The sequence below is a fragment of the Muntiacus reevesi genome, chromosome 20, assembly GCF_963930625.1.
Source record: "Muntiacus reevesi chromosome 20, mMunRee1.1, whole genome shotgun sequence".
NCBI lineage: Eukaryota > Metazoa > Chordata > Mammalia > Artiodactyla > Cervidae > Muntiacus > Muntiacus reevesi.
The window spans coordinates 5,581,085-5,607,940 of record NC_089268.1 but is presented as its reverse complement, the minus strand read 5'-3'; the positions used below and the strand labels follow the sequence as shown (position 1 = coordinate 5,607,940).

Here is a 26,856-nt window from a genome sequence, read left to right as displayed (position 1 = left end):
CTCTAATTTTCTTGAAGAGAAAAGTCTTTCCCATTCTATCGTTTTCCTCTGTTTCTTTGCACTGATCACTGAGGAAGGCTTTCTTATCTCTACTTGATATTCTCTGGAACTCTGCATTCAAATGGGTATATCTTTCCTTTTATCCTTTGCCTTTAGCTTCTCTTCTTTTCTCAGCTATTTGTAAGGCCTCCTCAGACAACCATTTTGCCTTTTTGCATTTGTTTTTCTTGGGGATGGTCTTGATCATTGCCTCCTGTACAATGTCATGAACCTCTGTCCATAGTTCTTCAGGCACTCTGTCTATCAGATCTAACCCCTGGAGTTTGCTCTCAGGTCAAACAACAGGGAGGGAACACAGCCCTGCCCATCTCAGAAAATTAGATTAGATTTACTGAGCATGGCCCTACCCATCAGAACAAACCCAGTTTCCCCCACAGTCAGTTTCTCTCAACAGGAAGTTTCCTTAAGCCTCTTATGCTTATCCCTCAGAGGGCAGACAGAATGAAAACCACAGTCACAGAAAATTAATCAAACTGATCACATGGAACACAGCCTTGTCTAACTCAATGAAGCTATGAGTCATGCTGTCTAGGGCCACCCAAGACAAACAGGTCATGGTGGAGAGGTCTGACAAAACGAGGTCCATTGGAGAAGGGAATGGCACACCACTTCTCTTGCCTTGAGAACCCCATGGACAGCATGAACAGGCAAAAAGATAGGACACTGAAAGAGGAACTCCCCAGGTCGGCAGGTGCCCAATATGCTACTGGAGATCAGTGGAGAAATAACTTCAGAAAGAATGAAGAGATGGAGCCAAAGCAAAAACAATGCCCAGTTGTGGATGTGACTGGTGAAGGAAGTGAAGTCCGAAGCTGTAAAGAGCAATATTGCATAGGAACCTGGAATGTTAGGTCCATGAATCAAGGCAAATTGGAAGTGATCAAACAGGAGACGGCAAGAGTGAACATCAACATGTTAGGAATCTGCGAACTGAAATGGACTGGAATGGGTGAATTTAACTCAGATGACCATTATACCTACTACTGTGGGCAAAAATCCCTTAGAAGAAATGTAGTAGCCATCACAGTCAACAAAAGAGCCCAAAATGCAGTACTGTTATGCAATCTCAAAAATGACAGAATGATCTCTGTTCATTTCCAAGGCAAACCATTGAATATCACAGTAATCCAAGTCTAAGCCCCAACCAGTAATGCTGAAGAAGCTGAAACTGAATGGTTCTATGAAGACTTACATGATCTTCTAGAACTAACACCCCAAAAAGATGTCTTTTTCATAACAGGGGACTGGAATGCAAATGCAGGAAGTCAAGAGATACCTGGAATAACAGACCTTGGACTACAAATGAAACAGTAAAGGCTAACAGAGTTTTGCCAAGAGAACGCACTGGGCATAGCAAACACCCTTTTCCAACAACACAAGAGAAGACTCTACACATGGACATCACCAGATGGTCAATACCGAAATCAGACTGACTATATTCTTTGCAGCCAAAGATGGAGAAGCTCTATACAGTCAGCAAAAACAAGACCGGGAGCTGACTGTGGCTCAGATCATGAACTCCTTATTGCAAACTTCAGACTTAAATTGAAAAAAGAAGGGAAAACCACTAGACCATGCAGATATGACCTAAATCAAATCCCTTTCCATTATACAGTGGAAGTGAGAAATAGATGCAAGGGATTAGATCTGATAGAGCGCCTGAAGAACTATGGACGGAGGTTCGTGACACTATACAGAAGGCAGGGATCAGGATCATCCTCAAGAAAAAGATGCAAAAAGGCAAAATGGCTGTCTGAGGAGGTCTTATTAACAGCTGAGAAAAGAAGGGAAGCAAAACGCAAAGGAGAAAAGAAAAGATAAACTTATCTGAATGCAGAGTTCTAAAGAATAGCAAGGAGAGATAAGAAAACCTTACTCAGTGATCAGTGCAAAGAAATAGAGGAAAACAAAAGAATGGGAAAGACTAGAGAGCTCTTCAAGAAAATTAGAGACACCAAAGGAACATCTCATGCAAAGATGGGCTCAATAAAAGACAGAAATGGAATGGACCTAACAGAAGCAGAAGATATTAAGAAGAGGTGGCAGGAAAAACTATACAAAAAAAAATCTTCAGGACCCAGATAACCACGATGGTGTGATCAGTCACCTAGAGCCAGACATCCTGGAATGTGAAGTCAAGTGGGCCTTAGGAAGCAACACTATGAACAAAGCTAGTGGAGATGATGGAATTTCAGTTGAGCTATTTCAAATCCTAAAAGATGATGCTGTGAAAATGTTGCATTCAATATGCCAGCAAATTTAGAAAACTCAGCAGTGGCCACAGGACTGGAAAAGGTCAGTTTTCATTCTAGTCCCAAAGAAAGGCAATGCCAGAGAATGTTCAAACTACTGCACAATTGCACTCATCTCACACGCTAGCAAAGTAATGCTCAAGATTCTCCAAGTCAGGCTTCAACAGTACGTGAACCATGAACTTTCAGATGTTCAAGCTGGTATTAGAAAAGGCAGAGGAACCAGAGATTAAATTGCCAACATCTGCTAGATCATAGAAAAAGCAAGAGCATTTCAGAAAAACGCCTACTTCTGCTTTATTGACTGTGCCAAAGCCTTTGACTGTGTGGATCACAATAAAGTGTAGAAAATTCTTCAAGAAAGGGGAATACCAGACCACCTGACCTTCCTCCTGAGAAATCTGTATGCAGGTCAAGAAGCAACAGTTAGAACTGGACATGGAACAACAGACTGGTTCCAAATCAGGAAAGGAGTATGGCAAGGCTGTAAACTGTCACCCTGCTTATTTAACTTATATGCAGAGTATATCATGTGAAATGCCGGACTAGAAGAAGCACAAGCTGGAATCAAGATTGCCGGGAGAAATATCAGTAACCTCAGATATGCAGATGACACCACCCTTATGGCAGAAAGTGAAGAGGAAGTAAAGAGCCTCTTGATGAACATGAAAGACGAGAGTGAAAAACCTGGCTTAAAACTCAACATTCAGAAAACTAAGATCATGGCATCCGGTCCCATCACTTCATAGCGAATAGGTGGGGAAACAATGGAAACAGTGACAGACTTTATCTTTGCGGGCTCCAAAATCACTGAAGACGGTGATTGCAGCCACGAAATTAAAAGATGCTTGCTCCTTGGAAGAAAAACTATGACAAACCTAGACAGCATATTTGACTCAATGGACATGGGTTTGGGTGGACTCCGGGAGTTGGTGATGGACATGGAGGCCTGGCGTGCTGCGGTTCATGGGGTCGCAAAGAGTCAGACACAACTGAGCCACTGAACTAACTGAACTGACTGAGCCCCGAAGAATTGATGCTTTTGAACTGTGGTGTTGGGGAAGACTCTTGAGAGTCCCTTGGACCGCAAGGATATCCAATCGGTTCATCCTAAAGGAAATCAGTCCTGAATATTCATTGGAAGGACTGATGTTGAAGCTGAAACTCCAATACTTTGGCCACCTGATGCGAAGAACTGACTCATTGGAAAAGACCCTGATGCTGAGAAAGATTGAAGGCGGGAGGAGAAGGGGACAACAGAGGATGAGATGGTTGGACGGCATCACAGACTCAATGGACATGAGTTTGAGTCAACTCCAGGAGTTGGTGATGGACAGGGAGGCCTGGCGTGCTGCAGTCCATGGGGTTGCAAAGAATTGGAGACGACTGAGCGACTGAACTGAACTGAATTAAATGCTGGTGACCTCCTTCAAAAGGTCCTGTTCCTGCACTGCCGCACTCAGTGCCCCAGACCCTCAGCAGGCCACCTCCAGCCCACACCTCTGCCGGAGACTCCTGTGTGCTCACAGGCCAGTCTGGGCCAGTCTCCTGTGGGTCACTGTTCCTTTCTACTGGGTCCTGGTGCACACCAGGTTTTGTTTGTGCCCTCCCAGAGTCTGTTTCCCCAGTCCTGTGTACGTTATGGCATTATCTGAATCACCTTCCTGTACCTATGAGTCAAGTACATATGAATCGCCTTACTGTACAGCAGACATTAATGCACCACTGAATCAATGATACTTCAGTAAGCTTTTTAAAAAAGTAGCAAGTTTGATTATCCAGTTACTCAGGGCAGGGGCCCCAGAGTGAAGGACAGAAGCCTTGGTTTTTGCCAGCAGGGGTAGTTGGTGACCGCTTGGCCAGTGCCTGGAGGCGCTGGTGGTTTTTAATCAGAGTCCTTCGCCGCTGCCAGTGCAAGAGTCAGAGGCTCTGAGTCAAGGAAATGCCGGCGATGAGGCTGAAACGTGCACGAAACTGGGGTCCGCAAAGCATAACAGGGTCAGAGTCAGGGCACCTGGTTATCTGCGGGTGCTCTCGAGTTCTGATCCCCCCGTGTGTTCTACGTTAACAGGCTCACGTGAGGGCAGGAACACTCCTGCTGCCTCCCAGGCCCTCTGGCCCAGGAGGCTGGGCTCACAGAAAAGCGTGGCCAGAAAGAGGTTCAGGGCTTATCTGTGCTGCTCAACACCATCCGTACTGACGGATGCAAAAGTTAAAAAACATCTACATATGTAGGAAAACCAAGACTTAATGTGATGAAAATATGATACATGAGGATAAACCTCTAGCCCTAGAAATGGGATCATCTGAACCTCTCTATTCCATGTGCTCTGGTAGGAACTCCTGGGCTTACGTCTTCGTTCTGTCATCCACCAGCTATGTGACCTTGACAAGCTTCCTCCTCTGGAAAGTCAGCACCTGCCCCAGAGAACGACTGCGGAGGTAAAAGGGCCCAGAGCCATGTGCTCCCCGGGGGGTGGGAGGGAGCGAGTGTGCGGTGACGCCGGCACCCACCCCAGGGATGGTGGGATGGGGTTTCAGCCTCTAGGAGTCAGACCCCCAAATGCTCTGCAAAGTCAAAATACTAGAGAACCAAGGGAGATCTGGATCTAGTTATCTTTTCTGCTTCAAGGTGGTAAAAATTCCTCAATGTTCCAGCCACATGTCTTCATGTACAGGATAACTCCAAAGACCCAAGAGAGAAAATCAGGATAGATGTTTGCCTTACTCACTCTTAGAAACATCTCATTTTCCCAAAAGAAAGGGGAAAAAAAATCACATGTATTATTTACTTCATTTATATTAGTGATCTCTATTACAAATTCTCAAGAGCCACACTGTAAAAGTGTAAAAGCTACACACAGAACAAGTACCCAGGCTGGAGCCGCTAAGACGGTGACATATAATGCACTGCCCGCAGCTCGGGCGCTTCCTGGCTGAAACTACACTGTCACGCTTTCTGAGTCAGCTCCTCACAGCGACATCCGGTGTCAGTCCTGCAGACTCGTGGGCCTGTTGCTCACTCAGACTGCCGCCAGAAAGGTGCTTCCCGTAAAGTCCCTCACACAACCCCGAGTCAGCATAGCTGATTCCACCTCCAGGCCCCCATCAGAGCTGCCTCCAGGGCACCGCAGTAACATGACTCCTGAACCACCGCACCGCGGCCAGTCCCACTGTGCCAGCTGGAGAAGAGGCGGCGCCCAGCGGCCTACGGGCTGGACCCAACCCCACCGGAGGGGCACCGGAGGCTGGCACTCACATCCCCGTACAGCATGCAAAGAAACGTCAGCACAGCTGTGCCACCAGCTCTGCCAACCTCTAGTCCCCAGAATGACCCCAAGGAGCCGCACAAGGATGGAGGAGGTGAGCTCCACCTGCGCAGAGAAAGCTCCTGCAACGTCCTTCTCGCTCGCTCGCTCGCTCACAACAGACAGCCCCCACCCCTTCCTGCCCTCCAACCCCACTGCGTCCCAAAGAAGCCTTCTGCAGCGAGGGCAAAGGCCACCACAGCGTCCCCACCAGAAGTCACCACCAGATGGCGGCGCAGAGCAACCGGCGAAGCCCACGTTCAGGTCCCAAACACCAGGCGCCAGACCCCTGGGACCGCTGCCCGCTGACCGGGCCGTGCCCGGCTACGTTCAGTTCCTAAAATCCTGCTCTAATGACAGCTCACCTCCTCCAGGGCCTCCATGACGCACAGAAAATGCAATTTAAATGCAGTGGTATCATGGCCCCCCCTCTCTCTCCAGCGTCATCCTGTACGTTTCTCATAAAGCCCCACATCCAGCCAGACGGGTCTCAGCGCCCTCCCAGACCTGACCTCGGCGGCCTGTCCAATTCCTACGTGTACTTAACTCAGTCCTGTCTCGAAGTAGTTGCTACCTGACCACCCCATTTGGGGGCTAAAAGGAAAAAACCCCTCTGTTATCCAGATCCTGGAGGGTGTAGGTTGTGTCATGTGTACACATCATTCATCCATTCATTCCGTAAAATGCACCAGATGCCGTTTACCAGGAGACAGTCTAGATCAGACTCGGCCCCCAGGGAAGTCAAGGTCTGGGAGCAGAGAAAATGAAGGTATCACTACATCCTGAGTGTTGATGCCAAGCAGGCCATCACCTCCACACATCAGTTCATCCTCACCCGTCAAGGAGGCACTGTTGCTATGATGACTCCACAATAAGAAGGCTGGGTCTCCAGGAGCTGGACAGCTGGGTAAAGATGATCACGTGTGTTCTTTACCCTCCAGGGTCCCTGTCTGTCCCCCACACTGCTCATCCCGCCCCCTTGTCGTCGGGGTGCTGAGCTCCGAGATCTGCATCACTCACGCCCCCTGCCCTCTTGCTGGGTGGGGCCATGGAATAGCGGCGCACCTGCGCCCCGCCCTCCTCCTGACTCAGCGGGCTCTGGCGGGCTGCAGCGCTCAGCCACGGCTCCTGGAAAGCAGCCTTCCCGCCCGGACCCAGCAAGAGGGCTGCCTGCTGCCGCCCCTGCAGGCCAGGAGTGGTGGGTAAGCAGTAGACAGGTTCCACACGAAGCTGGCTGGACCATCGCAGCCCTACTCATGCTTCTGGGCAGTTCTTACATGAAACTCTTAGCGTGAAAACTGCTTCCTGCCGGGTCCACGGAGGGGAAGGCAAACCTGCATCTGTCTCACTACAGAGCCTGCCTTTCTCACCTGAGTAACTGCTCTGCTGAACATCTGGGCAGAGGGCCGAAGACCAGGACAGAGCGCACGTCACTCTCACGGGAAGGATCAGAAAAGACTTTCCCGAGCGGGTCGCCTGATGACGAGTCAATGGCCAAGGTGGACTGGAAGTCACCAGGCAAACGGAGAGCAAGGCGAGGTGATCCAGGCGTGGGGACCGCGTCTGACTGCCGTGGCAGTCGGGCACAGGGCCCAGGGGGGAATAAGGGCACGGTGACGCCGACTTAGCTCTCCATCCACATGGGGCAATCGGGAGGCAGAGTTAGCTAGATTCTGAGCAAGAAAACCAAGCAGGAGAGTCCTACCTTCAACAGGACCACGTTGCAGAAGATAAGCCCCACTGTTTAGCCTAAGACGCCCCCTAACGCCCAGGGAGACCTGGTCTCATCTACCAGCACCGCTGAGCTGCCCCGAGCCTGCCGCGCCATCGGGCATCCGGGCTTCTGTGTCTGCCCTGCTCATCAGAGATGCCGCCCTCCTCATCAGAGACGCTGCACTCTGCTTCCCACCTGCTCGACTCCTCTCTCAGGAGGTCTCAGGCGTCGGCTTCTCTGCACACACGTCTGGGTCTGCGCAGCGTTCCCTCGCTCCGGTGCACGGTCCACGGCAGCACTTCGCTAACGTGGGCCCACCCTGCTTACTTGTGAGCACGCCTGTCCACCAATGGTGCCGGGAGGCCCAGGAAGCAGGAAGGTGGCAGCTTGCAGAGAGGTGCTGGGACTCCGGAGCCCGCGACCCAGCCCCTGGCCTCTGCCCCAGCCCCTGGGTGAACTCGGGCAAGTCATGACCCTCTCTGGGGCTCTGTTTCATCAACCAGAAAACGGGGATAACACCAGCCTCCACCTCAGAAACTTGTTAAGTGAGTCACGTAGAACAATGCCTGGGCCACAAATAAGCCCTCAGTAATGTTAGTTGTTAATATATGTCCATGTATCCCTTATTTCCTGTATAAAAAAGTTTGTTGAATGGATAAATTTTCCTACTATTTCATTTTGCTCCATGTAGATACCAAGTTCTGCTTAGCCTTTGCTTTACTCAAGCATGAAAGGAAGACTCTAAACACATGCTTATCTTACAGATGGTTAAACAGGACCTTTTCTGTAAAGGAATTCAGCTTCTTGCTACTGTCGCTGGCCTGGGAGCAAACTCCACATACATTTGCTACATATAAGTCACCCCACTGAATGAACAGCAGGGCTGTTTTCACAATTCACAGGGACGTACCATCACGTCAGATCTTGCCAGCTCCCTTCAGCTGACCAGAGTCACGACGACCATGGGCCCCCACGACACAGAACTGACCCACAGGAAAACTTGTTTCAACACTGAAGCAATGCAAGGTTACTGCAGTCCTGAAATACCCTCTACACGTTTTTTAAGATGTCAGTTTCTAAGGCCCAAATCCTTAACTGTTACAGGCCTGGCAACACGTCCCTGGGCGAGAGGCCCAACCGAGACAGGCGATCAGAGCGCATGGAATAGTGTGCTCAGGAGGTAAGGAGGGGAGACCGGCTTCCAGGTGCGCCCTATGCTTCCCAGGTGACTGTCCAGGTGACTTCCCAGGTAACTTCCCAGCTAACTGTCCAGGTAATTATCCAGGTGACTTCCCAGGTAACTGTCCAGGTAACTTCCCAGGTAATTGTCCAGGTGACTTCCCAGGTGACTGTCCAGGTAGACTTCCCGGTTAACCGTCCAGGTGACTTCCCAGCTAACTGTCCAGGTGACTTCCCAGGTAACTTCCCAGCTAACTGTCCAGGTGATTTCCCAGGTAACTCTCCTGGTAACTTCCCAGCTAACTATCCAGGTGACTTCCCAGCTAACTGTCCAGCTGACTTCCCAGCTAACTGTCCAGGTGACTTCCCAGCTAACTGTCCAGGTAATTGTCCAGGTGACTTCCCAGGTAACTGTCCAGGTGACTTCCCAGCTAACTGTCCAGGTAACTGTTCAGGTGACTTCCCAGCTAACTGTCCAGGTGACTTCCCAGCTAACTGTCCAGGTAATTATACAGGTGACTTCCCAGGTAACTGTCCAGGTAACTTCCCAGGTAATTGCCCAGGTGACTTCCCAGGTAACTTCCCAGCTAACTGTCCAGGTGACTTCCCAGCTAACTGTCCAGGTGATTTCCCAGGTAACTCTTCTGGTAACTTCCCAGCTAACTGTCCAGGTAATTATCCAGGTGACTTCCCAGGTAACTGTCCAGGTAACTTCCCAGCTAACTGTCCAGTCTGGCTGACAGAGACCCAGGGTACTCCCTAGAAATGGACAGCATGGTCCCGTGGGAGCAACAGAAAGGCCACCCCAGAGGACGCAGCGCCCCAGCATCGCTCCGACAGGAGCTGCAGAGGAGGGGTCAGCCCTCCGCCCAGGCCTCCCAACTCCAACGCCGCTTTGCGGAGGCCCCCGGCCCCCGGCCCAGCTGTCACCACGGCCAGGCCTCGGCGGGGGGACCCTGCGGCCCCATCCGGGCTCTGGACCCCGCGCTCAGGGTCAGGATTCTCCAGTTTTCAGTCTCCCCTCCCGCCAGCGACCAGGACTTCCTGGGAAACCACACTCCACGCTGACAGAGCTGAGCTCAATGCCACCTGCCGGGACGATCAGAGACTAACTGAACGCTTCCGGTTGGCCTGACCATTTCTGAGGACTAAGAAGGGCCGCTCCTACACCCTTGGAGCGATGGCCCCCACTCACCGGTCTGCGGGCGGCGGCGCCCTGCACGGTCTGGTAGAACTCGGGCGGGACGCGCGCGCCCCTGCGGAGCCGCCGCCGCCTCGCCGCGCCGTCCTGCTCGCTCTGCACCGGGACCTCCGCGGCGGGCTTGGCGTCCTCCAGCCGGGCGGCGGCGGCGGCGCGTCTGCGGAGGTGTCGGGGGCTGGATCGGAATCCCTGGGCAGGAGACAAAAGCGGACACACGCAGGTTGGTGCTGGTCAGCTGCGCTGTTCCCTGGAGCCCTCTGCCCACCCACTGGGAGCCCGACGCGGGGCAAGACCCGGTTCCGGATCTCTACACTGAGAGATGTTTTTAATAAACAAGAGAGTCCTACCGTATAAAGCGCAGGGAACGATACTCAGTATCCTGTGATAAACCATCATGGAAAAGAATATGAAAAAGAAGAGATGTATGTACACCTGAGTCACTTTGCTGCACAGCAGAAATTAATACATCATAATGCACTTCAATACTTTTTTTTTTAAAGAGTACTGTTTTTAACCCAGAAATACCAGTTTTTAAAAAAAAGAGTAGGCAGACACACTGCTTTACTTCTGCACATACAGTCAGAGCAAGTGTGAAGAAGGGGGCTCTGTGATGATGGGGGCGGGGGTGGGGGGGGGGGATGGCTGAAGACCTAAAACTCTCTAGACGAGGGACGGTGTAGTGTGGGTTTGGAGGTCAGATGGGCCGGGGTCCAAACGCTGCTCATTATAGCTACACATTTATTAAATATTAATGACCTAGCTCTTCTAGTCTAACAAATGGATAGCATTCTCCTCAAAGGGTTTTTTTTTATCCTTTATTTTACTACATGCATAGAATTTTATTATCTTTTCTAATTAATTTTTATTGAAGTATATAGTTGCTTTACAATGTTATTTTCTGCTGTATGGCAAAGTGAATCAGCCCTATGTATATGCATACATCCCCTCTTTTTGAATTTCCTTCCCATTTAGGTCCCACAGAACCCTGAGCAGAGTTCCCTGTGCGGCGCACTCTGTTCCCATCACTTATCTATTTTACACACAGTATCAATAGCCTATGTGTATCCACCTCAACCTCCCAATTTCCCCCACCCTCCTTCCCCCCTTGGTATCCATACATTTGTTCTCTAGTCTGTGTCTGTTTCTGCTTTCTCTCATCGGGTTTTTTGGAAGGTAACAGATGTTAAAGGGCTTCCCTAGTGGCTCAGCTGGTAAAGAATCCACCCGCAATGCGGGAGACCTGGGTTCAATCCCTGGGTTCAATCCCTGGGTTGGGAAGATCCCCTGGAGAAGGGAAAGGCTCCCCACTCCAGTATTCTGGCCTGGAGAATTCCATGGACTGTATAGTCAATAGGGTCGCAAAGAGTCCGAGGCGACTGAGTGACTTTCATGTCAATTTCAACGGATATTAAAATTCTAAGCACAGCATCTGGCAAACAGCAGGTGCTGAACAAAAGATTAATTTCCCTTCACTTTTAAGTAAAGTAAGTATAAGGACAACTCGCTGGACAAGGAAACAAGTTCCGTTGTGCACCTGGTTTTGGAAAACACCACAGAATTCCATAAAATGATGCCTGTCCTGGCACGGCTGATGCTTTGCTGCAGAGCAGAAGCCGGCCGCAGAGTTCACGAGCAGACTGGGATGGATGACAGGCGGCAGCACAGGGCACGTGGGCCCGGCAGATCCCACACGAGGATAAATGGATGAAGCTGAGCTCAGCTGGGCGAGCAGCTCGTGCAGAGCGGATATAGTCTATGCTCCAGGCATGGGAGCAACAGGGAAGAACAGAGGGGTAGGTGATGATCGGCTGGATGGCGTGTTTATGCAGCAACAGGACGACCTCCCAGGGTCAGAGCATAGCCACACTCGGAAGTCTGGTGGGAAATGAGAGCGGATGAGGCGTCCAAGGCTCCAAGGAGGGCTCGTTGGAGCTTGTAGGTCTTCTGAATTTCAGAAGACATACAGACACTTAGACTTCAGTGAAGGCATGGAGAAGAGACAGCATGGATTTCAGGGGAAGCAGGCGGGAGAGGCCCCGTGGACACTGACCAGGGGGTCCTGCACACCAGGCCAGGGTGACAGGGCAAAGGACAGACGTGACATGCAGAGGAGCTCGGAGGTCAACAGAAACCAGTTAGGAGGAAACGCAGTTTGGGCTCGCACGTCTCACAGCAAACACGGGCCTGAGGCCCCCTCCCCTGTGCGCGGGCTGACGGGGTGCCCTCACAGCCCCCACCGGGCCGGGAGGTGCCCAGGGTCCCACGCACCACCGGGTTGCACAGAAGGTGCCGCGAAAGAACAGCGAGGAGGGAGCCGGGTCGCTGGCGGAGCCAGGCTGCTGTCTAAATACACAGGTTCCTGGACGGTCCCCTCTGTGTACTGAGGACAACTGAGGGGCGCAGTCACCACCAGGTGGCACCGATTTCCAGAAACGTGTGCAGGGACAGCTCCCGTCCTAGTGGAGAGACCCACGCCTGCTTCTCGGGTAAGAAGGCACATTCTTTCCTCTCGAGCTCTTAGGAGTAATCAGTAACCAGATTTTACTTAAACTTCTATTGTTACCAATAGACTTCCTTGGTCGCTCAGATGGGAAAGCGTCTGCCTACAATGTGGGAAACCCGGGTTCAATCCCTGGGTGGGGAAGATCCCCTGGAGAAGGAAATGGCAACCCACTCCAGTATTCTTGCCTGGAAGATCCCACGTACGGAGGTGCCTGGTGGGCTACAGTCCATGGGGTCGCAAAGAGTCGGACTCAACTGAGCGACTTCACTTTCTTTTCTATTATTACCAATAGAAGGGCTCAAAGGCCTTATAAATTCCAGAAAAAAAAACTACATAAAACTCGCTTAAAGTGATCCAAAAAAAACATTAGTAGTCATTCTGGAGAATAATAACCCAGTAAATCCACACCCCTGTAGCTACTCTAGAGGAACTTAGCCAAGTATGCCCAGGAAGATGGTCAAGCATTGCTTACATAAAAATTAGAAACTGTTTAAATCAGTCTTTTCTACACTTCTTCAATTTTCATTCCACCTTCACATTTGTGAAGCTCTGAGCACCATCACATAAGCCTCTGTGATTTATCTCATATCCAAATACACGTGCACTATTGTAAAATAACTATTTACAAGACTACAGGGCAGGTCACAGACAGCAGCCAGGCTATCTGGGTTCATGACGGCCTCTGTCACTTCCTAGCTGTGTGACCTCCAAGAGTTGCTTAGCCACATCCTCATCTGTAAAATGGAGTTTAAAAACACTACTTAATTCATAGACTTGTTAAGAAGAATAAATAAAGTACTTAGTGCCTGGTATACTGCAAAACATAAGGGTCGCCTGTGATCATTAAGTATATTGCTTGTGTAAATAAAAGATATTCTTGAAGACTAAGGCATGTTATTAATCCAATACAGAATTGGATTAATTCTGTATTGTGTGCCTCGCTGACAGACACACGGAGGCACCAGCCTCCCTGGTCATCAGGAGAGCTCTTCACTCCAGAGCATCCCAGGCACTCACTGTCCTGAGAGCCAAAACTATCTGGGCTGGAACCCCACCTCTCCCACTTCTAGGTGTATGATCTCGGAGCTCAGAGATTGCTACTTCTCAGAGCCTCAGATTCTTCCTCTGCCGAATGCATACAATACTCGCCTCTCATGGGGTCAGTGTTTAAAGGAGCCAGTCCACATGAGCCTCCTGAAACAGTACACACATCAGTGCACGCAGTCGATGCATTACCCCGTTTATTACCACAGGCCCACTTCCTGGATCCTGACGTGCCAATTCATCTGCCAGCAGCTCAGAACTACGACCACCAACACCACAAATGGCATGGGGTCATCACTAAGCGGGCATCTTCTTTATTTCCCTAAAGCAATGCAGGGCATTGGGGCTTACTCTATGTGCTCGTTCTAAACACTATCAAAAAATAAGCCGTGACTTTTAAAAACAATTTACTTATTTCCTTTCTTTTGGGCAGAGCTGGCTCTTGCGCGCTTTGCGAGGTCTTTCTCTAGCCCCCCAACGACTGGGGCTACTCGGCATTGCAGCGCCCAGGCTTCTCACTGCACTGGCTTCTCCTGCTGTGAGCACAGACTCCAGGCGCCCGGCCGTCAGCAGCTGCAGCGTGCAGGTTCAGTAGTTTTGGGGCATGGACGAAGCTGCTCCACAGCACATGGAATCTTCCAGGGCCAGGGATTGAACCCGTGTCCCCTGCATTGGCAGGCAGACTCTTACCCACTGTGCCAACAGGAAGTCCCTAAGTCATGACTTTTAACAAAAGGAAATTTTCTTTTGAAACAGCAGGTGGTGCTATAAGCTCTCACAGGTGTTAACAGGCTTTGATGGCATCGGTATAAGATCCACTTCCCCCTTCAGTCATTTGATCTTGCCCACATGCCCTTTAAGGGCTGATGCTGAAGCTGAAACTCCAATACTTTGGCCACCTGATGCGAAGAGCTGACTCATTTGAAAAGACCCTGATGCTGGGAAAAACTGAAGGCAGGAGGAGAAGGGGACCACAGAGAATGAGATGGTTGGATGGCACCACCGACTCAATGGACATGAGTTTGAGTAAACTCCGGGAGTTGGTGATGGACAGGGAGGCCTGGCGTGCTGCGATTCATGGGGTTGCAAAGAGTCGGACACGACTGAGCGGCTGAACTGAACTGAACATGCCCTCCAACCAATAGGTGACAGGCACTCGGCAGTCTCTTGGTAATGGACTTCTGTCATTTTTAGGCCACCCTGTTTTTACATTTTTTAAATTCTTTATTGAAGCATAGTTGATTTAAAATGTGTCTGTTACCAGTGTACAGCACAGTGATTCCATAATTTTACTATATATGGTGGTTTAGCTGCTAAGTCATGTCCGACTCTTGTGTCCCCATGGACAGTAGCCTGCCAGGCTCCTCTGTCCATAGGATTCTCCAGGCAAGAATACTGGAGTGGGTTGCCATTTCCTTCTCCAACTTTTTTATTATATATATATATACACATATATAAGGGTCCCCAGCTGGCGCTAGTAGTAAAGGTAAAGAACCAGACTGCTAATGCAGGAAATACGGGTTCGATCCCTGGGTCGAGAAGATCCTTTGAAGAAGGGCATTGTAGCCCACCCCAGTATTCTTGCCTGGAGAATTCCATGGACAGAGGAGGCTGGCGGGCTACAACCCACGGGGTCACAAAGAGTCGGACACAACTGAAGCAACTTAGCATGCACATGCCCACATATATATTCTTTTTTAGATTCCTTTCCCATATAGGTTATTACAAAGTATTTGAGTATAGTTCCCGGCACTATACAATAGGTCCTTGTAGATTATCCACTTTACTTATGGTAAGGTGTATCTGTTAATCCCAAACTACTAATTTATCCCTCCCCTCCTTTTCCCTTTGGTAACAGTAAGTTTATTTTCTATGTCTGTGAGTCTAGTTCTGTTTTGTAAATAAATTCATTTGTACGATTTTCTTTTAGATTCTACAAATAAGTTATATGATATTTGTCTGTCTGCCTTACTTAGTATGATAATCTCTAGGTCCATCCATGTGGCTGCAAATGGCATTATGTCATTCTTTCTTACGGCTGAGTAATATTCCATTGTGTATATGTACACACCTTTTTTTATCCATTCCTCCATCAATAAACATTTAGGCTGCGCCCATGTTTACAGGCCACCTCGAGTTATCAGCACCCTTTGAGTCAGCGCGCTCTCAGACTTGCAGTCCTGATACGACACAGCTAAGCGCAGGAGCTCCAGAGACCACCCGGCATCTCCTCTCTCAGTAACCCGGCACAGTTCCTGGCGGTGCTCGTGGCTGAGAGTTCGTCCACCGCAGCCCCACGGTTTGGACGCTGAGTACTGAATGGAGGGAGGGAAAGACTGAAACCCGCAGAAGGAACTCACTTGTCCAGTGGCCACACCAACGACCTTCTGAAGCTCCTGATTCTGTCTGTGCTAATCTTTCAGTCTTAATTGTGAGTCCTAACACATATTTGTATTAAATTCTCTTTCAGAAGGAGATGACACTCTGCTCCCTTATTCTTGCCTGGAAAATTCCAAGGACAGAGGAGCCTGATGGGCTACAGTCCATAGGGTCACAAAGAGTCAGACATGACTGAACACAGCACATACACATATACTCTTTCAGTTCAAGTCAGACTCGGACCCCACTGCCTGCAAACAAAACCCCTGATGCATGCTCTTTCTGTTAGGTTTCACGTGGCTAGCTATTTTCCTCAAGTGCCAAACACTCATACTTAACCAGGCTGTTTGTGTAGACTGATTAAAAAAAAGGAGAAAGTATCAACAGCAATAATTTACTAAGCACCATTTAGATGCTAAGCCTACTATACCCACTGAGACAAGCAAACTGAGGCTTACCAGGATTAAGAAATCTCCCTTCTTTGCCACCAAAAGAAATCACAGATATTTGAATGCTGAATTACAGGGGCTGCAGATATGTAGAAATACCACTTACATTCATTCATTCATTGTTACTTCAAAATCACAGTAGTTGGTAAACGTGCCACTAGATCTTATCATTTAATGCATTAATAAAGAAGTACATTTATTGCTCTGTCAAAAATGTTTTTTATTGAAGTATAATTGATTTACACTGTCTGCATCAGTTTCAGGTATATGGCAAAGTAATTCAGTTATACAGATATATGTGTATACCTATATTGTTTTCCAATTATTTCCTACTAAAATTTACTACAAGGTATTGAATATAATTTTCTACACTATACAGTAAAACTTTACTGCTTATCTATTTGATATATGGTAATGTGGATCTGTTCATCCCACACCCTAGTCTGTCCCTCTCTCGCCCCTTCCCCTTTAAACCGTAAATTTGTTTCCTGTGTCTGTTTTGTAAATAAGTTCATTTGGACTATTTTTTAGATTCCACATACAAATGATATCATATAATATTTGTCTTTCTCTGACTTACTTCACTTAGTATGATCATCTCTAGATCCATCCATGGTACTTCAAATGGCAATATTTCTTTCTTTTTTATGGCCGAATAATATTATATTGTATATATGTACCACAACTTCTTTATCCACTCATCTGTCAATGAACCTTTCGGTTGCTTCCATATGTTGGCGATTATAATTAGTGCTATGAACAGTGGAGTGCATGCATCTTTTCAAAGTAGAACTTTTGTCTTTTCTGGATATATGCCCAGAAACGGGAATGCTGGATCACATGGCAACTCAACTTTTAGTTTTTATCATACCTCTGTACTGTTCTCCACAGTGGCCGCACCAGTTTACATTCCTATCAACAGTGTAGGGTTCCCTTTTTTCCACACCCTTTCCAGCATTTGCTATTTGTACACTTTTTGATGATGGCCATTCCGACCAGTGTGAGGTGATACCACACTGCAGTTTTGATTTGCGTTTCCATAATAATTACTGATGTTGAGCAACTTTTCACATGCCCCCTGGCCATTTGTATGTCTTCTTTGGAGTCTTTAGCCACATCGTTTGCAAATATTTTGTCCCAGTAGGCTGTCCTTTCATGTTGTTTATGGTTTCCCTCTCGCTGTTTATCTTTGCTTTTATTTCTATCGCCTTGGGAGACTGACCGAAGGACACACTGGTACGATTTATGCCCAAGAATATTTTGCCTCTAACCTCTTCTAGGAGTTTTATGGTATCCTATCTTACGTTTGGGTTTCCCAGGTAGATCAGTGGTAAAGAATTCACCTGCCAAGCAGGAGATGCAGGTTTGATCCCTGGGTTGGGAAGATCGCCTGGAGAAGGAAATGGCAACCCATTCCAGTATGCCTGCCTGGAGATTCCCATGGACAGAGGAGCCTGGCAGGCTGGCAGCTCATGGGGCTGCAAAAGAGCTGGACACAACTGAGCACTGAACAACCGCAGCAACACCTCATGCTTGAGTCTTTAAGCCGCTCTGAGCTTATTTTTGTGTTGGTGTGAGGGAGTGCTCTAACTTCATTGATTTACATGCAGCTGTCTGATTTTCCCAGCACAACTTGCTGAAGAGATTGTCTTTGCTCAATTGTATATTCTTGCCTTCTTTGTCGAAGATTAACTGACAGAGGTATGTAGGTTTATTTTGGGGCACTCTATTCTGTTCTATTGATTTATGTGTCTGTTTTTGTACCAATAGCACACTGTTTTGGTTACTGTAGCTTTGTAATACTGTCTAAAGCCTAGAAGGTTATGCCTCCAGCTTTGTTCTTTTTCCTCCTTGGCAATTCTAGGTGAAAATTTTTTAACAATTTATAATTTTATTTCAATATAATTGGTTTCCTTTGTATTCTATTTATTCTGAGAATCAGTTCATGAGCTCTGATGAGGCTGTCAAAGGAGTTTCTGGCATAAATAAGTCCAAAATGATACAGAGAAAGAACCTCAGAAATGTTCATAAAGATACTGCTAGCCGTTCACCAAAATCCACATTTGCCTCTTTCCCCTCAGCACAAGCTAGACGACATTTCACAGCCTCCCCTGCAGGCCAGCAGGGCCACGCGACTGAGCTCTAGCCAATGGACTATGGCCACAAGTAACGTGTCCCACTTCTGGACCAGCCCAGGGACTCATCCCTCTGCCCTTTCTCCATGCTCTTCTCTTTTGGCTGGGATGACCTCCAGACAGCCTTGAAAGTCACATAATAAAGACGGCAGCACCTTCATCACCCTGAGTCCCTGAATAACTGCATAGAGGAGCCCACTCTGGCAACCTGTTCACTCACCTGCACCTTTAAATGAGCAACAAATATTTGTCTGTTTGTTCGAGTCGTTGAACCATTATATACTGAAGTGAGCATTTGGTGTAGAAGTTTGCATGACCCAGTCAGTGGTTCTCAAACACCAGAAACCTCCAAGGAAGCGGACCAAAACACTGATTGCTGGGCCCAGTCCGGAGCTTCCAGTTCAGCAGCTCTGGGACACGGCCTGAGAACTTTCTAATGCGTCCTCAGGTGATGCTGTCGCTGCCGCCTGTGACTGCAGTCTGACAATCCCTGCGCTGACCCACACCAGCTCCTGCCCCTTGCTGTGTGGTTGGTGAGTACTCGGGTCAGAATAGCACTGTTCCCCCCATGCTGTGTGCAGCAGGACCTCCAGATCAAAGCAATTCCTCCCTTTGTGGGTCTTGATAGCCCACATGAAAAGAATGGCCATGAAAGCCCCTCTGTCAGCTGAAGAGGAAAACAGTGCCCCTTTCTGTATTCAGAGGGAACGTATTCCCTGACCAATATGGAGTAACAGGTCAGCATATTACTTTTTAAAAATCTTATTTCCTATTAATTAATCATTGGTTGGTATAGATCACTGGTCCTAGGGGTATGAGGACAGCAGAAAGTCTTTTTTTAATCGTTGCAAAATCTAAGGAATTATACATTTATGTTAGACAAAGGCTCACATTACTAATATAACTGTTTCTTTAATATTTACTAATAGTATATCAACTGGTAATTTATTCCTGCTGATCAGAAGCTCTGACTAGCAGAGAGCCTTGATGTTTTTTTCAAACTGTGAATGAACTCCAACTTAAATGCAGTTTTGTCCTTAAATGCCAATCACTCCCTTTTGGACATGCGCCCCACCCACAGCCCCTTCTGCCTGGGGCTGTGTGCTCTGTACCCTGGGTCACGATGCCGGGGCAGAGTCCCAAATGTGACAGAGAAACATCAAGAGCCTGGACCACTTAGAATAGAACTTGAAACTGAAAAAAAATCATTCTGTAGCCAGTCCTTCTCAAACTGTACTATGTATATGCACAGCCTAGGAGTCTTAATAAAACACAGATGGTAGGGCCTGAGATTCTGAATTTCAAACAAGCTCCCCAGGAATCCCAGAGTTGCGGGCCTGCAGACTAAGTTTCCAAAAGCCTGATGGAAGCTGTGTGGTCTTCTTACAGGCTGAGGGTGAAAGTACAGAAACCGCGGTGAGGACAGAAAGCCAGCCGGCAGCAAAGGAAAGGCAGCAGCCACTGGAGTGGCTCTGAGTCACACCTTCGCCATTTCCGTGCAGCAAGCCCCACAACCACAACTCTCATCTCTGTGAAGCCAAACTCCCTCATGGGTCTGATTCTTAAATTCCACTAAATTACGCATATATCCTTACAACACGCCCTAAAATACAACAAGTCTCTGATTCTGCATCCAAGTGAGCCGAAGACAGAAAACACGTCCACCATGGTGGGACTGGGGGAGGGAAAAAGAATAAAAGGAGATTCTGAGGTTGAAGCGACTTGAGATGGAGCATCATCTCCTGTAAGGAGCTTAAAGTGCTTTTTAATTATAACTGTTAGATTAACCTAAGCCAGGACCACAGGATCCACGCAGAAAGCCAACTAGATTGCCCCTCCCGCTGTCCTTCAAATCCACCATCCAAAGTCAGTTCTTTCTCAACCTATGTACAGTTTGGGGTAGATCCTGTAATTGCTCTAGTTGTTCTCAGATGATTTAAAAGCACTCTAGCCACTGACAGTGAAAAACAGTGCTATTCCACTGAGGTCATTCCACTCCTCTCGGCTTCCTCTTGGACGCCGGGGCACGCAGCCAGCCACAGCCCCTGGTCCTCTGCAGTCGCCGCCTGCGGTCTGGCACCAGCCTTGGCACACAGGCCCTGAGGACTCGGGCCAGCTTCCCAGCGGTCTCCTTCAGTTGCTCACGAAGCTCCCGACAGCCCGGCGTGGACCCAGAGCCCTGCTCAGAGCTTCCCAGCCTCCAGCCCTGAGCTGCCCGCACATGAGACGATGTGCGTTCAGCCTTTCAGCTCTAGGGGCCTCCCTGTGGCCCAGCAGTTAAGACTTGAGGCTTCTGACACAGCGGGCACAGATTCTATCCCTGGCCAGGGGACAAAGAGTCACACAGCCTGCTTGGTGCAGCCAGAAGACGACGCGTGCAAAAGATAATAAAGGAGTCTTCAATCTATTCTAAAGAAATAAATGTTAGGCTTTAGATATATGCATGTTTTTTAATTGAAGTATAGTTGGGAAAAACCCCTGGAGGAGAGCATGGTAACCCACTCTAGATTCTTGCCCGGAAAACTCCGTGGAGAGAGGAGGCTGATGGGCTACAGTCCATGGGGTCGCAAAGAGCTGGACCCAACTGAGGGATGGAGCCTACTTACACACGATTGGTTTACATGTTGTGTCAGTTTCGGTTGTAAAGCAAAGTGATTCAGCGTACATACACACGCATATACATTCTTTTCTGAGCATGTACATATATGTACCCACACACGTGTATGCTCAGTTGCTTCAGCTGTGTCTGACTCTGTGATCCTATGGACTGCAGCCCTCCAGGCGCCTCTGTCTATGGAATTCTGCAGGCAAGAATACTGGTGTATCGGGTTACCATGCCCTCCTTCAGGGGATCTTCCAGACCCAGAAGTTGAACCCACACCTCCTGTGCCTCTTGCAATGCTGGTGGATTCTATACCCACTGAGCAACATGGGAAGCCCATATATATATTCTTTTTCTGGGGAAAAAAAAGCTACAAGTGAACTTATTTACAAAACAGAAAAAGGCTCACAGACACAGAAAACAAACTTACGGTTATCAAAGGGGAAAGAAGGGGGATAATTATATTAGGAATTTGAGTTTAACATACACGCGCTATCATCAACCCTGAATGTGCATTGGAAGGACTGTTGCTAAAGCTGAAGCTCCAATACTTTGGCCACCTGATACAAAGAGCCAACTCATTAGAAAAGATTCTGATGCTGTCAAGATTGAAGGCAAAAAAGGGAGCAGCAGAGGATGAGATGGTTAGATAGCATCACCAACATGAATTTGAGCAAACAATGGGAGATAGTGGAGAACAGAGGAGCCTGGTGTACTGCAATCCATGGGATCTCAGAGAGTCAGAAATGACTTAGAAACTGAACAACAAGAAAGAACAACATTACTATATATAAAATAGAGAACCAACAAGGCCCTACTGTAGAGCATGGGGAACTTTACTCAGTATTTTGTAACAACCTATAAAGGAAGGAAAAGAATCTGAAGAAGAATATATACACATATATTGGACATGAATCCGAGCAAACTCCAGGAGATAGTGAAGAAAAGTGAAGGCTGGCATGCTGCAGTCCACGGGGTCGCAGAGTCGGACAGAACCGAGTGACTGAACAGCAAAGCATCCACATGGGCCTCGCAGGTGGCGCTGGTGGTAAAGAACCTGCTGCCAACGCAGGAAACAAGGGAGACACGGGCTCAATCCCTGGGTCAGAAAGATCCCCCGGGGGTGGGCACAGCAACCCACTCCAGTGTTCTTGCCTGGAGAACCCACGGACAGAGAAGCCTGGCAGGCTACAATCCATTGGGTCACAGAGTCAGACACGACTGAAGCAACTCAGCATAGTATATATATATATGTGCATTCAGATGACGATGAATTAAAATCAAGCTAAAAATTCAGTTCCTCGGACATGCTAGCCACATTCCCAGAGCACAAGGCCACATGTAGGTGCTGCACTGGGTGATGCAGGTGAAACATTTCCATCATCACAGGAAGTTCTCCTGAACAGCACTTCTCCAACCTCGCAACCCGGGATACTTAGCCTTTATCCACACAGCCTAGACCTGATGCCGGGAGACTCAGAATGTCAGCACAGGCTCACCACTGCAGCAGGCGACACCACAATCTCATCCTGAAAAACAGTGGTCTAAGTCTCGCTCAGGGCGAGTCACACACGGCCAGCAGGGGGAGAGCCGCTCTGCTGCAGACACTCACGCGGGGCAGCAGGCCCCTTCCACCCTGTGGCCCATGAGGCACCCACATCCCCTCCAGGCTGCCAGTTTTTGGAGAAAGAACCAGGACTGTGTGTGCAGGGAATCCACGGCCCGGCCTGCACACAGCACCCGTCCTTCTCATAGCTCACCAGCCAGAACCCGCGGACGCAGCCATCGAGGGAGGCTGCAAACACGGCTAGACCACGTGCCCGGACGGAGATAATGCAGATGTCCGTGAGCACCGCGACTGGGCCACAGGGCTGGTCACACACTGCTCCCGAGTCACCCCCTCCTCTGGGAGTCCCGTCTGGCAGTGTGAGCCTCCCCGACAGCAACTCGTGGGGCCTCAGACAAACCGAGACAAAAGGAGCTGCCTGCACACGTCTGGTTACACAGCCAAATTTAATTTGAGCCCATTTATCCAACACTTTTCCAGCCCTGTTCAGCTGGTTAATTACATCCAACTCTCTTTCAAATTAATTAGCATTAATAATAGCAATTTCTAGTCATCAAACATTTCCCACGTGCCAAATACTATGCCTGCATTATATCATTATTTCTTATAGCATTCCTAGGAGGTAAATATTTTAATGCAATGTTACAGATTTAAAATGCAGCCACTTGGGCTTCCCTGATGGTCCAGTGGTTAAGAATTTGCCTGCCAATGTAGGGGACATGGGTTCGATCCCTGGTCTAGGAAGATTCCACGTGCCCCAAGGCCACTAAGTCTGTGTGCCACAACTTCTGAGTTGGAGCCCTAGAGCCCGTAGTCCACAAGAAAAGCCACTGCAGTGAAAAGCCCATGCACAACTAGAGAGTAGCCCCTCTCACCCTCATACAGCAACAAAGATTCAAATAAAATAAATAAAAAAAATTTTTTAAGTATAAAAAATACTTAGAATTTTGCCTGAGACTTAGCAAGTATCTGCTCTACCAAGGAAGCCCCAGGAATACTCCAGGAGATCTTCAGGCTCTCCAGGAGATCTTCCCGACCAGGGATCGAACCTGGGTTTACTCACATTGCAGGCAGGTTCTCGACCATTTAAGCCACCGGGGCAGCCCCAGGCCTCCGGCAACCAGACCTGCCCTCTCCACCAGGGGTCAGCAAACTGTAACCCTCAGGCCAAGTCTGACCCACTGCCTGTTTTTGCAAAGTTTTACTGGAATGCCAGCATGGAATGCCATTTCCCTTCAATGCCCATGGCTACTTCTGGCTAGAAAGGAGCACAGCTGAGTAGCTGCCCTAAGAGTTCACACGTCCTGCAAAGTCAAAAATCTCTACGCGGTGGCTCATTACAGAAAATCTCTGCGACCCGCTCTACAGTGTCCCGCAGGGCCTTGAGCCCTTGCTTCCACCGCAGACTGAAAAGTAATCCTGACTTGGTATTTTGCTTGGCTGATCTGTGCTCTGAAGCAACAACCTGGTCTGTGAAATATACAGGTCAGGCTAATAATACCCTGCTGGCAGCCTCTACTCCATCTGTTTGTGTCTGCTGTTTCACAAGCAGATTAAACAACATCTGCTACACTGTTTCATCAAACACACAGGTGACACCATCGAGGACGCACTTGCATGATTTTCTAGTAAGGACTATGCCTATTCCCTGATGATTGTCTAATACTTGGACTGTAACTGCCAAGCAAAAGGTTTGCACAAATTTATGAGCTCTATGGCTTTTGACACAACAGGTTTCATCCTTTTACCCTTTCTACTTCCTGCTTTGGTTTTTCAAGATAAAACTGACAGCACAGAGCAACAATGAATTTTATGGTCAGTGGCTATCCAGTAAGGCGAGGATGGTTCTGCGAAACTGGCCTACACTCACTTTTTTCTTCGATGGAATTCATCAACATGGTTTTTTGTTTGTTTGTTTTTTTACAAAAATGAACCATAAAAAAGAATACAGATATGCTTAACCTCCAAGAGACTCAAGAGTATGGAACCCACATTGCCTGCATGTTGAAATAAGATCAAAGGAGGACAAATTTCATCTACTTACACAAACCTAGAGAAAGGGTATGTGAGTGGATGCCATGGGGCACCACCCAAACAAAACCTTCAAAAACCAGCTGCTAGGCCTGTGGGCAGCCTGACTTTTAGCCGAACCCCTACGTGGGAATTACCCTCAGCCTGAGCACTGGCGGCCTGGGCCAGCATCACAGCCCACCCTGGGGCCAGCACTGGTCCACAGAAAGCGCACGTGCTGGCCTCAAGCAGAAACAACTCTGCCGGGTCGCTCGACTCCAGAACAGCCTGTGGGGCCAGCTGGGGCCGGCTGGGACTGGTGCTGCATATGCCTCACGTTTCAGCTTCTTCCCCTCCCGGGTCCTGCTTCTCCTTCCCACTATCCCCCTCAGGGCCCCCTCCCCCTGTCAATTTCCCTGCACATAACTGCCCTCTGAAAGTTTCTCTGTGTCTGCAGGGAAACTGACCTGCAACAAACATGAAGTCTGATTTCCTAAGCAGCGCCATCAATAACTGATGCGCCATATTCAACATTCAATGACAGCAAAGAATCAGCAATAAAGAGCTTCCAGGGGACAGCAAATCCATCAGGACAAAAAAATAACAGTAACAACAAAACGTCAGGCGGTGTGAACATCAAACACAGGGGAGCATCAGGGCAGAGAAGCAGCGGGCATCGGGGAGGGGAGGCAGAGACAGACAGAGGTCCAGAGCAAAGTTAAGGAGGGCAAGTGAAGGCGGAGCAGAGTCAGTGCCATCTGCTCTCTGCAACCACAGCTCCGGGCGCAGACAGTCATGCGCAGTGACAGGCTCTATAAATAGCAGATCAACCAGGAAATCATAACCCAGCCTTCGTGATTACAGGCCCAGGGGTCTCACAGATGATTCTCTAAATAAGAGCACGGTCAGCTTCCAGCTAGCCTTTTCTGAGCTGCCCACTCACAGACAGTTACTAGCCACCGTGTCTACTAAATAAGGAGTCACAGTTTAAAAGAGGAACGTGCCAGAGGCACTGTCCTTTTCAGGACAAAAAAACTAGATAATAGAAAACACGGAAGCTTGTCTTGTGGAGTGTATAAACTTCCCAGTTGCTAAGATGCCAAACAGCATCCAAACAGCAAGACACCTGAAATGACAGCCGCAAAAGCAGAAGCCACAAAGCTCAGGCCTAAGAAAGCAGCAGCGCAGGGACAGCCCAGCGGGGCGCAGGGCGGACAGGCAGGGGAAGCAAGCAGGAGACAGAGGCGGGGAGAGCAAGAAAGGAGCCAAGGGGAAAACAGGAGCGTCTGCCTGTTTGCAACAAGTCACAGCAACGTCCTGCAAGGGGTCTCCAAGTCTTTACAAGGGCATCCTTAAGCACCTTCAGTACTCGTTACAAAAGCAGTCTTCAAGAGACTAAAGGCAATTTATCAGACAGCATAGCAGAAACACCTCAAGGGACTTCCCTGGTGGTCCAGTGGTTAAGAATCCGCCTTAGGCAAGGGACTGGGTTCCATCCCTGATCAGGGAACTAAGATCCCATACGCTGTGAAGTAACTAAGCCCCTGCACCCCGATTAGAGAGCCCAAACACTGCAACTAAGACCCAACAGAGCCAAATAACGTTTTTGAAAAAGGAAGAAACTCAAGTCACAGTAGAGGGCAGTGGACATGACCAAGAGGACAAACTAAGAGAGGAACATGCAAACTGAATGGCTAAAGCTCCATACAAAGGGAGAGTGGTGATTAAATTAACCTTACTGCTACAGTTCCATCAAGAGCGTCACCAACAAGCTATTCTCAAGTCAGAGTTCAGTCTTACAGTCCAGTGTAGTCCCAACAAGATACTGTTTCTGAGAAATTCCTACACTGAGGCCGATGGTATGATGACTCAGGGCAGGTCAGGCTCGAGACAAGCGGGGCCTCACTGGTCCGGGGGGCAGAGGGGTGATGGGGAGGAGCGAGCCAGGCCTGCCAGGGGTTATGCGTCCGCACAGGCAAGACCCCGCGGGTGGGTGCAGCCGGGAGCCTCTGGCCAGGCGTGCGGGAGTGTCCGGGCAGCCGGGGGTCGGCTCAGGCAGGGTGGGAGCAGAGCGGCCCTGAGGGGAGAAGCCCTGAGACCCCCAGGTATCCTCAGGGCTGCCCACCTCCACCCCACGCTGAGCTCCTGAACTGCCCCTCCCCCGGCTTTGAGCAACCTAAAGGCATCAGTCTTTCATTCGGCACCTATTCTGATGGATTAGAGCCCATTTTCTCCTTGTGGTTAAATATTTCAAATATCAAATACCGCTACCAAAGCATTTAGTTCAGTTCAGTTGCTCAGTCGTGTCCAACTCTTAGCAACCCCATGAACCGCAGTACGCCAGGCCTCCCTGTCCATCACCAACTCCCAGAGCCCACCCAAACCCATGTCCATTGAGTCGGTGATGCCATCCAATCATCTTATTCTCTGTTGCCCCCTTCCCCTCCTGCCCT

At 48.8% G+C, this 26,856-nt stretch overlaps 1 protein-coding gene across 7 annotated transcripts in view; it reads right to left on the bottom strand.

Moving 5' to 3' along the window:
* The window catches only part of DST (dystonin), a 516,002-nt gene that overhangs the window by 453,307 nt on the left and 35,839 nt on the right, over positions 1-26,856 (bottom strand). For all 7 annotated transcript variants that reach the window (XM_065912760.1, XM_065912746.1, XM_065912748.1 and 4 more), the window contains exon 3: positions 9,709-9,903. In XM_065912760.1, coding sequence (XP_065768832.1) covers positions 9,709-9,903 — 195 coding nt within the window. The remainder of the gene's footprint in view (positions 1-9,708; positions 9,904-26,856) is intronic.